Here is a 14,925-nt window from a genome sequence, read left to right as displayed (position 1 = left end):
TGCAGTATTCAATGAATAACATGTTAGTTCACAGTCCAATGCATCAGTCAGCCGTAAGACTTCAGGGTAATAAGATATCCCTCTTGCATGTAATAATGACTCGCTTCATTGTTAAAATATGAAGACCACTACTAGCAGCCAGAAGGAATAGGGGCCCTGTGTGCAAACAGCAAATGCCAATCAGCAACAATTTCACAACAAACAATACACAGGTATAGGATCCGCTATCCGAAAATATCAAGTAAGTTATGAATTATGGAAAGGCCATCTCACATAGGGCTTCTGCAGGAGATATAATGTAATCATATGTTTTGCATCTCCATTTATATATTGTAGAAGTAGAGATAAGCCTAGTGCTAGAATTTCTCTTTAAGAAAAACTAATTTATGTTGATACCAGATTTTATATTTTGCATTGACCCTTCTGTTATTATTGCTGGCACATTCTGGATTCATCCATTTAGAACAGGTGGAATCTGAAAACAGCTTACTGCTTTTGTTTATAGACAGGTAAAAAATGTTGGATAGAGGAACTCACAAACAAATACTTTAAAAGAGAAGTAAAGGTAACAAATAGATAAGCTTTATTAGAAAGGTAAATGTAATGTAAATACAGCCATAAGCACTCACAGAAAAGCTGTTTTCTATCAAAAGAAACACAGGATTTATTGTCTCCTTTTGTGTAAGCATGTTCTTCTGTATTAGACTTCCTCTCCTTTAGGACTACTTAAGGTTTGGGGCATGAGTTTGCATAGCTCTCTCCCTCTCCATCTGCCTTTTTGCTCCCCTTCCCATAAGAATTCATAAGTATTCATTCCCCCTGCCATCAGAATGTGTGATCTGAGCTACCAAGGGCTTGAGCTGCAGCACAGAAGCTACAGAGACCAAGCTAAAATGGCAGCTGCTGTCTTAAACAAACAGAGGGAGCTTCTAGAGCTGTTTACTCGGGTATGGCAAAGCTTTCTGCAGAATAAATATAGTGGTCTAGCTTGCACTAATGTGGCTGTTGGCAATAAAATACCAAAATGCCTTTCCTTCTCCTTGAATACCTAACAACTGTAGAAAAAAAATATCATGAACTATTCACAACAAAAGACACTTTAAAGGGAATCTGCACCCAAATAAACTCAAAATTATTAAAAAGTTTTATTTAATTTGTATTGGATAGTTGTTTAGATTTACATTTTCTTTCATAATGCCTTTGTCTTCTAATTCTACATTTCGGTTGTAAAACTTACATTTACATTATATGGACACTCATCCCAAAGATAGAGATAGATGTGTACACAGTAATATCTACTGTATATATATGGAAATGGTAAACTTGTACAGGTAAACCTGTATCTGGAATAATTGGGACCTGGGGTTTTCAGGATAAATGATTGTTACATCATTTGGATCATTATTTAATTTAAATATCTGTCCAAAATATGGATTTCTAAGGTGTTAAGGACAGTCTACATGATATAAACAATCATGCATTACATATTGTAAAATTTTATATTGCAGTGAAAGTTTAACAGCAAATTATTATTTTTTGGAGACTGAAAACTTGTAAGGTTTATGTTGTGCAGTTACATTTTAAGTTTACAGATTATACAAGAAAAAAATGTAAGCGTATTGGCTTCAACAGATGGACAGACATCAGCTGTTACTTGTACACAAGATGCTACTAAAGAATTCAAATTCAATTTAGCGAAAAACATCATATTAGGTCTAGGAAGGAAGGCCAATGTATATCAAACCACTTCATCTGTTAACTAAAGCAGCATTTTTAAAATTGTAAGGACACCCTCACTTGGAAGAGCTGCCTACAATTTTAAAGGGATGAATCAATGTTTTTAGACGTTCTGCATCTAATATGCTTGGGGGTGATGGAGTACAAGTAAATAATGCATTGTAAGTGTTCTGCTTATAAAGTAGTGTAGTGCAAAAATGTGTTAAACAATGAAGTGTGAGAATGCTCTTAATAACAACAAAGCTCTTAATTACAGGAAGGCCAACTCCCAGAGACTCCATTTTAATCAGATAATTATATATATTTTTATAATAATATACTTTTTTCTATAATAATATAACAGTACCTTGTATTTGGTAACTACGCTGCATTGTGAAAACTGCCTTATTGCACTAGGGATATGATCTAGTGGAAAAGACACAAAGCAGAAGAGATAATCAGCACATATTACACTGATTAAAGGAAAACTATACCCCTAGAATGAATACTTAACCAACAGATATCTTATATTATGTTAAGTGACCTATTGAAGAATCTCGCCAAACTGGTATATATATCAGTAAATGCTGCCCTTTTACACTGTTTACCTTGATCCACCATTTAGTGATGGTTTTACATATAAGCTTGTTTATGCAATATATTTTTATAGAGACCTACTTTGTTTGGGGGTATAGTTTATCTTTAATGGCTTCACGGAAAAAAGAGAACTTCTCAACATATTCCAGTGATTAATGCATGATAGTTATAAAAAGGTGTAATTCATGCCGTGGCTGAAAGGATAAATAGTTTATGTGCAAAGTGTGTTGATCATTAATTTTAAACTTGAATAGCAGGTTAATTCAGTGGGTGTTTTCCGTTCTCTAAATAGACATGACACAAGTTATTATCTTTTACTATTACACAACAATTATGAATAAAAGTAATTTTAGATAAGTCATTTACAAGATAAAGTCATTCACAAGATGTCATACTACAAAGAAAACTTGAAAGAACAATGGCTACAACTTTAGATGCTATGAGACAAATGAGATAAATATTCCACAATCCAAACAGATGGAAAAATAGATACCAATCACATACATATATACAGTATAGTATATGTGTATTGGGAACCTCCTTTTGTAAAATATAAGGATATTAAAAGTCACTAAGGAGTTTCCTATATAAAGGCACAAGGCTAAAGATCACCAAACTCCCAAGTGACTTTTAATGTCCTCATACTCTAGAGGGAATTACATTATTTTTTTATAAACTACATTTTTCAGTAAATTATTTAAAAATTCCCACAGTTGAAAACTTTAACAGTAACTTCTGCAGTACAAAGGAGGGAAGAAAAGCATATAAAGTTGAGGACCGAGTTTTTTCTTGCACTGCAGGCCCAGTCCAACCCTGAATTGGATTATATGTCCAGTTCTATTTAAAATTTCATAGTAAAATTGCATTGTGCACTTTTCTGTGCTCTGCCAACTTTTGCCTGATCATAGGTTCTTCTAGGCATGTTCCTGTGGCCACATGTTTCTGTCACTGAACTCCTGGTGTTGGGTTTAGGCCTGTTACCTTTAGGGGCACATTTACTAACCCACGAATCTGAATCCGAATTGGAAAAATTCCGATTGGAAAACGAACATTTTGCGACTTTTTCGTATGTTGATGTCGTTTTTTTTCGGCGCCTTTACGACTTTTCGGAAATTGTCACGACTTTTTCGTTACCAATACGATTTGCGCGAAAAAAACGCGAGTTTTTTGTAGCCATTACGACTTGCGCGAAAAAACACAAGTTTTTCGGAGCCATTACGATTCGCTCGTAAGTTTCAGACTTAGCATGATTTTGGAAGCCTCCCATAGGACTCAATGGCACCCTGCAGCTCCAACCTGGCCCAAGAAAAGTCACCATACTGAAGCTTGAATGAATCCGAATGTTTCGTACTCGGCGCGAAAGCTGCGAAAAAGTTTTAACGCTACGAAAAAATCGCAACATTTTGCGCAACTTTCGGAATGGCTACGAAAAAGGCGCAACTTTTCGCGCAAGTTTTAACGCTACGAAAAAATTAACAGATTTTGCGCAACTTTCGGAATGGCTACGAAAAAGTTGAGACAATTTTCCGAAAAATCGCAAAATACTGATCATTACGAAAAAAACGCAATCGGACGCATTCGGCCCGTTCGTGAGTAAGTAAATGTGCCCCTTAGACTTGGTACCTGGAGGCCAGAAGCAGTTACACAAAATACATAAATTTTTCAATGTATCTGACACAATCTTAACAAGAGCGGTTACTGTGCTTTTAGTATTTTGGTGACTCTGATTAAATTATAGCGGTATACTATACAAAAAATCCTATTCCAGTTTGAGTGTTGTTTATTTTCTAAAATTGTGATCCTATTGATGTGAAAATACATAAAGATCTTCTATAATTTGAAAGGAAATAGCAGACTCAAAGGTTTTTGAATGTCCTGCAATTATTATGCTAGCTATAAGGAACCTTATTCATGCAGTTTACTCAACCAGACCTTTTTTTTACGAAGCCTTCAAAACCTTTTCTTCTCAATAGGCCCTTTTCTTGTATTCAGCAGCTTTGCACATTATTGTCAGATCTGAATACCTATAACTGCTTACAGGTTCAAGAGTGCTTCAAAATATAGGTATTTATAAGTGGAGATACATGAATGGCATTGGCTAGTGTCAGTGATTAAATGTAACTTCTATATGAATGAAGTAGTATCATGTTGTTTGTTTCTATTTAAGGCAATGAAACTTTAGAAGAAAATTATGTCCAGGATAGTAAAATGGGCTTTGTCATTAACGCAATCTATGCAATGGCTCATGGTCTACATGACATGCATTCAGCTCTCTGCCCAGGCCACGTTGGTCTATGTGATGCAATGAAGCCTATTGATGGAAGCAAGCTCCTGGAATTCCTTATCAAGGCTTCATTTCTTGGGATTTCTGGTGAGGATGTGTGGTTTGATGAGAAAGGAGATGCCCCTGGAAGGTAAGTTTTACAAATTAGAATTATAAGTCCACTTTCCCTTTGTACCTATACTCACTTTATTATCTCACTTTATTTTTTTTACTTCCTACTTGCTCTTTTTTTCTCTACATTTAACAAAGGAGTTTAGAAAACAAACTCTGCAGTTTCATCCCTAAATTACTGTTTGTTGTTCTCTATTCAGCCTTGCATCCCCTCATAATACCCTTACCAGGTAGTAGCTGGGACCAAGGAGGAAGCAGAGTTCAGTGAAGCTGATAAAGTCCATTGCATGGTATCCAAAGGAGTAAGAGTCTCTTAGTTAGATTTCAGACAAATATCTGCCAAAAAGGTGTCCCTCTATAAAAGTAGGCATGGCCATTAAAAATATCTAGGAAAACTTCTGGTACCATGCTACAAAGTATAATTATTATACTACAAACTTATAATTATTTTAAAAATAAAAAAAACAGATTTGCGTGTTTAGAGATGAGCTTTCTTTATTTTTTTAGAATAGCTTTCCAGTCTCCAGATAACCAGGGTTTATGCAGTGATGAGAAGAGGTGAATTTCTCACCTCAGTTAATACAAGGTACGGCATGCTTGTCCTACTATACATATGGAGCACCAATACACTTCAATAACTAAATAGGCTAGATAGTTGGTGCAGGGTCATAAGTCTTTGTGGAAACCTCTTCATATTAAATGAACTTGATTAAAGTCCAAATGATGCATTATTTAATACTTGCAACTAGACAACTTTCCAATATAATAGGATTTCAACATTATCAGTTGTTTTAAAGTTATTTATTAGTTTTGCATTGTGAGACTTCTCTGTCTCCTCTATCTTTTTGTTTATGTCCTTCCATTGTCAGTGATTGTTGTGATGTAAGTTCTTGTTATGTTGTTGTTATGTTCTGTATAGTAATTTTAATTGCTCACATACAGAGTGTGAATTTGAATTTCTCAGTTACACTGACTCATGTTTTATTAGCCAGATTCAGCTGTCAGTTTCTATGCTCTGTTTCCTCTCATCTGCTGAGCTCTGAGTTCATTCACTCCCTCTCACATTAAAATTCATAGTCTTTTTAATAACCTTTTGACTTTGAGACATGACCACCGCATTTGAATAAAGAGTCCTATTTTCTTTACAATTCCTAAATAATTTAACCATAATTTAGCAGCAATGGAAAGTATTGTGTTGCATTTCAATGAATTATTCATGGTCTAACTGAATGTCTAGTTATTTGATTTTATAAAATAGTTTTACGCACATGAACTTAAAGGGGTAGTTCAGCTTTGTATGAAATTTTAGTATGATATAGACAGCGATGTTCTTATACAATTTGCAATTGATCCTCATTTTTTGTGGTTTTTCAGGTATTTATTGTTTTGCTCAGCAGCTGTCCAGTTCAGAATTTCAGCAGCTGTGATTGCTAGGGTCTTATTTACCCTAGCAACCAGGCAGACGTTTGAATGAGAGACTGGATAATAATTAGAAATATAAAAGGGAAAAAGTAATATTAACAATAAAAGTGAAACCGCACATAGCAATAGTTGTAGGTTGCCAGAATCAGTGACTCCCATTTAGAAGCTCAAAAGAAGCAGAATAGGAAGGCAAATAACAAATAACTTTAAAAACAGTTGCTAGGAATAAGACATTGTGTAACATATTGAAAGTTAACTTAAAGGTGGACCTTCCCTTTAATTTTTGTTCTTAGTTACAGTAACATCTCTTCATGTATTGGCATATTGTTTTCCTAGAGAACTTTATCATTTCTATAGAGTGTTTAGATTTTGTCTACCCATGCACACAGGGTCCAAATTCTCTTGGCTTTCAAAACTTTTTACAAATTAGGAAATATCACCTATATTTTAATGGACCTCTTTCTTGTGGAGCTTGGACATTAACTTACAGTTCCAGTTCCAGCTTTAAAGGAACAGTAACGTCAACGTGTTTTAAAGTAATTAAAATATAATGTGTTGTTGCTCTGCAAAAAAAATGGTGTTTTTGCTACAGAAAAGCTACTATATAATAAGCTGCTGTGTAGCCATCAGGGCAGCCATTCAAGCTGGAAAAAAGGAGAAAAGGCACAGGTTACATAGCAGATAACTAGTAGATAAGCCCCATATAATGGGGGTTTATCTGTTATCTGCTAAGTAAGCTGTGCCTTTTCTCCTTTGAATGGCTGCCCCCATGGCTACACAGCAGCTTACTTATATAAACTATAGTAGTCTTTCTGAGGCAAACACACCAGTTGTAGCAATGCAGGGCAACAGTACATTATATTGTCTATGAAGATTTTCATTCATCCAGGTCATGGTATATCTAGTATAAATAAATTTAAAGCAACTGGACTTGTTAAGTAATCATTGAAGACGTTTCACTACTCATCCGAGCAGCTTCTTCAGTTCAACTGACTGGTATGGGAAGTCCTCAGCATATATACTCTTCCACTAATCCAATCACAATGGCACTATGTAACTCTTCAGAAAGGTGACATCTGAAAGTCACAGAGGTGTGAATGCTGTGGAGTTACTTTGAAAGGATTACCAAAGCTGCTCGGATGAGTAGTGAAGCGTCTTCAATGATTACCTAACAAGTCCAGTTGCTTTAAATTTATTCATACTAGATAGTACATTATATTGTAATTACTTTTATACACTTTCATTTTTTGGTGTTACTGTTCCTTTAATGTCTTACTTTTTATTATTCTACTGTAAATTATCTACAGATCACCTGACCTAATGTAGCCATACACTAAGGAGGACATTTATTAAGGCATGAACGCTCCGAGCGGAGTGTCAATTTCATACCTTGTGCGACAATTTCGTACCTTGCGACAAAATTTGTGCAACAAAATCGTATTGTCGCGCTGAGTACGAAAGTTTCGGATTCATTCAAGCTTCGGTATCGTGACTTTCCTTGGGCCAGGTTGGAGCTGCAGAGTGCCATTGAGCCCTATGGGAGACTTTCCTTGGGCCGGGTTGGAGCTGCAGAGTGCCATTGAGCCCTATGGGAGACTTTCCTTGGGCCGGGTTGGAGCTGCAGAGTGCCATTGAGCCCTATGGGAGACTTTCCTTGGGCCGGGTTGGAGCTGCAGAGTGCCATTGAGCCCTATGGGAGACTTTCCTTGGGCCGGGTTGGAGCTGCAGAGTGCCATTGAGCCCTATGGGAGACTTTCCTTGGGCCGGGTTGGAGCTGCAGAGTGCCATTGAGCCCTATGGGTGACTTTCCTTGGGCCGGGTTGGAGCTGCAGAGTGCCATTGAGCCCTATGGGAGACTTTCCTTGGGCCGGGTTGGAGCTGCAGAGTGCCATTGAGTCCTATGGGAGACTTTCCTTGGGCCGGGTTGGAGCTGCAGAGTGCCATTGAGCCCTATGGGAGACTTTCCTTGGGCCAGGTTGGAGCTGCAGAGTGCCATTGAGCCCTATGGGAGACTTTCCTTGGGCCGGGTTGGAGCTGCAGAGTGCCATTGAGCCCTATGGGAGACTTTCCTTGGGCCGGGTTGGAGCTGCAGAGTGCCATTGAGCCCTATGGGAGACTTTCCTTGGGCCGGGTTGGAGCTGCAGAGTGCCATTGAGCCCTATGGGAGACTTTCCTTGGGCCAAGTTGGAGCTGCAGAGTGCCATTGAGCCCTATGGGAGGCTTCCAAAATCATGCACAGAAGGATCAAAGTCGGAAAGGTTTTCCCGCTGTTTACAATCATTCGGTATGAAAATTTCGCCAATACGCCAATTATCACCAATACGATATTATCGTGACTAATATGATTTTTTCGCAAGCATTTTCGTGATATTTGCGATTTTCAGAAATTATTGTATCCAATCCAAATTTTTCCCAGTCAGGATTCGAACTCGTGATTTGATAAATTTAGCCCTAAGGCAGCACTGTCCAACTTCTGTGGACACACGGTGGAAGGCAGTTTTGACCACTCCCCCTTTTTAAACCGCACCCAATTAAAACCACACCCATGTTATCACAAGAGCTTTTAAGACGATACCCACATTAATGGTAATAGCGCAGCAAAACCTCAAGTGGTTGGTGCTCACTGTAGGGATTTCACCCTTCATTCATATGTGAAAGAATTATATTATGTCATATTAAGACACAACCTTAAATCCCTATGCCTCCTTTTCCCCTGTGGATAGCACAGCAACCCCCAGCACATAATTACACACCTTAGGGACCACATAATGACTATTTCCAAATTCTAACAAACTCCTAGAACAAACCCTGGCCAGGTTCACCTCCCACAGACAGCATAGGGCAGGCAGAGTATGGCATACACAGGCAGCATAGGGAAGGCAAAGTATGGCACACACAGGCAGCATAGGGCAGGCAGAGTATGGCACACACAGGTAGCATAGGGAAGGCAGAGTATGGCACACACAAGCAGCATAGGGCAGGCGGAGTATGGCACACACAGGCAGCATAGGGCAGGCAGAGTATGGCACACACAGGTAGCATAGGGAAGGCAGAGTATGGCACACACAAGCAGCATAGGGCAGGGGGAGTATGGCACACACAGGCAGCAGAGGGAAGGCAGAGTATGGTGAAATCCAAACTGTAGAGCTTATGAACTGAAAATGAATTAACTGAAAAAACTACAAATAAAAAAATGAAGACCAACTGCATATTGTCTCAGAATATTACTCGCTACGTCATACTAGAATTTAACTTAAAGGTGAACCATACCTTTTATGAAATAAATTGTATCTTAAAGAAATTGTAAATATGATTCACTGGGTCAGTAGTATTCAAAAAAACATTCTTGGCTCTGAGATGTCTTGGCTTAGCTTTGTTGGAAAAAAAATGCACAACCAAATGTTTTTACATTCCCTAAATTATAATAAAGGGAAATACATTTTTTTATATAGCAAGCTTTTTTTTGTTCTTATTTTTAACTAGGCTTCAGCTAATTTGAATAGGCCATGGACTTGAGGATATTGTGAATTAAACATGAATTCTTTTTAATCTCAGGTATGATATCATGAACCTTCAACAGATTGAGCCAAACCGCTATGATTATGTGCAAATAGGAGCTTGGCATGAGGGAATTCTGAGTATGGATGACTATAGGATACAAGCAAATAAGAGTGGAATTGTCAGATCTGTGTGCAGTGATCCTTGCTCAAAGGGGGAAATCAAGGTGAGATACTTTTCTTTACTTACAGACAGGGCTGTATTTATATATAGGCACCTTAGGGCCCATGCCTAGGGAAACAGCTTTAGGAGGGCAGCCCTTGGGTGCTTATATAATAGATTAGGTTTTTTTGTAAGAAAAAAAAAAATCTTCCCACCAGGGTGAGGGGCATCAGACGCGAGTGTGGCATGGGCAGAAGTGACTACATATAACTGCAAGTTGGGGGCTGTACTTAAGTCCGGTGCCTAGGGTGCCGCCAGACAGCACTGCTTACTCATAATTATGGGGAAAATAGCCCTTTTACACGCAGTTCCTTAAGAACTGTTTTCTGTCAGGTTGTGAGTTAAATGCCAACCTCCCGAAAGTATCAAATATATAATGGTCCAGACTCCTCAAGGAGCCAAGTTTATGCTTCCGTTTACGAAGTGGCCTATTAAACAAAATAGGAAGTTCTGAGGGTTTTTTTTATATGTTGAATAATTTTAAAAAGAAAGTCAAATGTTTGCTTAAAAATCTGAATATAATAAACTTGATTAAACTAAACCATGGGAAAAAACTCAAATACCTTGAACATGTGTTTAATTTTTGCCTAGGAAATCTCCCATTTACTTCTACATGACCTTTCAAGCTTTTAGATATTGAAGTTTTTTGAGGTTTTTTTTCTTAATAAATACTTTGAAGGTATAATTTGAGCTTGTGGGTTTTAGCTCAAAACACCTTGAATTGCAGTCTAACATTTGCTCATTGATATATTAGCTCCTAAGTATATATATGGCAAGGGAGGCACTTGTTTAATTTAAAACAACATATATATGTATACCGTATTTTTCGGACCATAAGACGCACCGGACCATAAGACGCACCAGTTTTTAAAGAAGGGAAATGAAGAAAAAAAGATTCTGAAACAAATAGTGTCCTAAAATATTTTATGTGCATTAAAACCCAACCTGTACCAGCAGCACCCAACATATTGCCCCCCCATCTGTACCAGCAGCACCCAACATATTGCCCCCCACCTGTACCAGCAGCACCCAACATATTGCCCCCATCTGTACCAGCAGCAGCAATCAGGAATTGCCACCATTTCCTGTAAAAGCAGCCTACCTGCTCAGGCCTCAGGATGGTTTTCCGCGCCGCACCACAGCGCCTCTGTCCCTCTGGCTGCCTTAGTTTGATATAGCCTACAGATATACTTTAAGAAAAGGTTTTTTACTTGCCCGTGTGGTCTCCGTGCAGGGCCCTCCTCTATTTACCGGCGCTTATGGGCATGCGCGTCATTGTGCATGCGCACAGCGCCAGACCTAAGCGCCGGTAAACAGAGGAGGGCCCTGCACGGAGACCACACGGGCAAGTAAAAACATTTTTTTAAAGTATATCTGTAGGCTATATTCGGACCATAAGACGCAGGGACTTTTTCCCCCCACTTCTGGGGGAAAAAAAGTGCGTCTTATGGTCCGAAAAATACGGTACATATAATCAAAGGTGAAGAGCCAGCACTCACGTTACAAGGAGAAGATGAGCCTAGGGTCCTCCAAAATTTCCATTTACAAGTAGAGACAACCAGGATCCGCTCGCACAGAACGTATAAATCATTTTAAATATTTTATTGAAACAGGCAAACAACTAATGTTTCAGCTGGTCTCCCAGCCTTTGTCAAGGTTACATAGTGGAACAAGTGAAGCCAATATATACAATGTTTGGCGGGAAACCTTGGAATGTGACGTGAGAACGTACATGAAGTATCCCATCGGTAGTGATGACAGAACAAACAGTGATACCGCCCCCATAACAAACTACAGGACACCAAAACTTGTGAAATATGCCTAATAATATTGTATAAGGTGGCCAAAGTACTTTATGAATCAGCTTAGGCTTACCAACACTGCTCAAATTTGCACTTATGCTTCAGCATGTAAAGCTGGCCATACACATGTAGATTTTTAAAAGATCTTTTCATTATCGTAGGACCAAGCTTATCCTGAAGTATGATTTGTCCATCAACGAAAAGGACCATTTCAAGCGATATTGTCTAGTTGAAGTTAGGAAAAACTGTGGTAGCCACCTGCTTGGTTCTGCCAACAATTGGACAACAGGCAAATTTCATTGTAAATTTGAACATTTTTAAATCTGCCCGATTGATTTTTTGCCCAGTGTCGGATGAAAGATTGCTAGATGTACGATTGTTTGGTGCACACTAACCTTAGAATATTTTGGTGATTTTGTTGGATCACACTAAAATTTTTCATTAAGTGAAGAAAAATCATTATGTGTAAGGCCAGCTTTAGCCAAGTTTGAGCAAGTAAATTAAGCAAGTAAACCAGCAGGGGAGGAAGGAAACTAGAATGAAGTAAATGTTTCCCAAGTCTCCCTTCCCACCATGCCATTATTCATTGTTTTTTTGCCCTGACACATTTACATAGCTCCTTCCATTGTTTGCATTGTAGCCTGTACTAGCACCAGTATTCCTGCCTGCTGTTCCTCTAGTGCCTATCTACCTGGCCTGTGCCAGTGGCTATTAATATTATTAAGGTGGCTCCTCTGGCTGAATATTTGCTGGCATTGCAGTCTGTTCCAGTGCCAGCTCTGTGTTGGTTCCTTGGCATCCCGCTGTGTCTCCTGGGTCTTACAACCATCTACTGGGAATCCTAGGGCCACCTTGGGGTGTACAGTGTATTCTACAAATTCCTGGGTTCGCTTGTGATTTGTACTTCTGGTTCTTCATCTCTTAGCCTATTCCTGACTATCCTGTCCATTGCCTGACCTATCCTGTTCCTGAGCTGTGACTACAATTTTGATAAACTATTCAGATACCAGATGCTCCATTGTGACATGTTACCCCATGGTGCACCCATGAGCCATAAGATGTCCAAACAAAGTTTGTTCCATCTATATAGCAAAATGTCAGTGTTTGACTTCAATTTATGCAGCTGTCAGATTTCACCAGAGCCATAACCCACATGCTGAAGATTGGCTCCCACACACTATTATTTGACAGTATAATAAATGGGGTGATTTGTTATTCCATACTTATGGGAGTAAATTATAGTTTGCAAAACAGGAAAATATTACCAGTGCTAATTAAAACTTGAATCCAGGGTACCTAGTATCAACTTGCAGCTGATTACCAAACACTTAATTACCTTGAAGTATTCAATTACATAGGTTATAAGAGAACAGAGTGGGAGGATTTGTTGGCATGTTTTTCACAGAAAGTTATAAAAGCAAAAGACGCTTGCTTTTCATGTCAAATATTCAACTTAGTGATGCTGGGAGAAAACAAGTAAAGCTGACAGGCTGTTTAGCAAACATTGGATCTCTGTTTCTATCCAAGGATTTGCCCCCTGCTATGTCCAGGTGTTTGAGGGGATAACGCTGCAGATATTATCCACTTTGTTGTTAATGCAAAAATAAGCTTATTTATTGGCTTGGGTAGCAATCCGGATTAACAAGAAAAAGTCAGTTAGACCAGGCATTTTAACTGCTGATCTCCATCTAATGCTCCTATCTATCTGTCACTGCTTTGCATAATTATCTATGGGAGACAATGTGCCCAAAGCAAATGATCTCTTGAGCATTTCTAAGTAGAGGTCCACTTGTCACCACTATAGGGGTCATTTTTGACCCAAGGGGGCGCAAGTGCAAGAGTGCAGCCCTTTGTGTTTATTCTAGGAGAACTTGCACACACCACCCCCTTCCTTCACACTGTGATCTGCACTGAGCGCCAGATAAAAAATATGATGCTTAGTGACAAACACAGCTCTGGGAGGCACAGCTAGCAACGTGCTTGCCACCAGCCTTAGAGCAGCCCCAATGTGGGACTTTTTGCACACATCCACGTGCAGCCTGCAAAGTGCAAATATATGTGTGACTGGCACAGCATTTTCTGTAACATTTTGATAATCTCAAAATTTTACTAAACTCGAATTTACTTATTTACTAAACAAATTGAATATATAAAAGTTGATTGAATTAAAAATACCCTCAAATGCATCAAATTCATTTTCAATAGATCTACAAACTCTCCAAAAATGTGAAACACTTGAAAACCTCAAATTGAAAGACCGCATACATTTTGCCTAGGAGAACTCCCATTGGCTTCTTAATGAACTCGCAAACTTTTAGATGCCAATTTGAGTTTTTAGAACTTTTAGCGCTTAATAAATATCAGACATTGAAGTTTTTCAAACCATAATTCGAATTTGTGAGTTTTAGTGCAAAAACATTACAATTTGATCATTGATAAATCACCTCTTAGTATATCAGGCCCTGTGGGGCATATTTAATACCTGTCGACCCTTAGGATCTTGATAATCCTTACCTTGCTGGTGTGTTCTGGCATCGATTGCCTTTTTTCTTTATGCGGGAATTGTTTTTTTGGATGATCAGGTTTTTTTTTAAGATAGTAAACTATTTACAAGGTTTCAAGTGGCAAGCTTTCAATATCTTGAAAAAAATGATTGTGCAAAAGATCACACACATAGGGGCACATTTACAATCACATTTTAGGGGCAATTTTGAGAATCAGATTTTTTCTTACTTCTAGTTAATTTTGAGATTTTTTTATTTTTTTCAAAAATAACTCCCATAATTTGTGGTTTGTTGATGTTTGGTAACTTTTTTTGTAAACAAAAAAAATTTGACAGGTTTTATCTGTCGAGTACCATTGAATCCTATGGAGGCTTAGAATAACAGAGGAATAGAATAGTCATTGCCTTTTAGTAAATGAGCCCCATAAAGTAAGAAATGCAATGGATGCCAGAAAACACAAGCAAGTTGAGGAACTCACTAACAAAGATTATGCCGAACCCAAAGGTCGACAGGTAATAAATATGCCACAACTCAAAATTCTATTTATGCATATAAATTCAATTTAAGTTTTGGCACCTAAATATCGACTTAAATAGCTTCAAAACTCAGTAAATCTAATTAACTTTCCTAATGCTGACTTCTAATAAATGAAAATTAAATTAGCTTGCAGCAATAAATTGAAATTGCTAATATTACAATGCATTTTAGTCGTAGCTGTTTTGAATGCTAAATGTAATTATGTCATTTAATATTTAACTTAAGTAAATTA

The 14,925-nt window shown here is 38.1% G+C and overlaps 1 protein-coding gene across 3 annotated transcripts in view; it reads left to right on the top strand.

The window, feature by feature from the left end:
• Positions 1-14,925, top strand: part of grm1 (glutamate receptor, metabotropic 1) — a 178,623-nt gene that overhangs the window by 144,451 nt on the left and 19,247 nt on the right. For all 3 annotated transcript variants that reach the window (XM_031902669.1, XM_018094187.2, XM_031902670.1), the window contains exons 5-6: positions 4,481-4,727; positions 9,686-9,854. In XM_031902669.1, coding sequence (XP_031758529.1) covers positions 4,481-4,727; positions 9,686-9,854 — 416 coding nt within the window. The remainder of the gene's footprint in view (positions 1-4,480; positions 4,728-9,685; positions 9,855-14,925) is intronic.

This window comes from Xenopus tropicalis, chromosome 5, assembly GCF_000004195.4.
Source record: "Xenopus tropicalis strain Nigerian chromosome 5, UCB_Xtro_10.0, whole genome shotgun sequence".
Taxonomy (NCBI): Eukaryota; Metazoa; Chordata; class Amphibia; order Anura; family Pipidae; genus Xenopus; species Xenopus tropicalis.
Note: the sequence above shows the minus strand (reverse complement) of the source record. Positions and strands in the feature narration are given on the sequence as shown.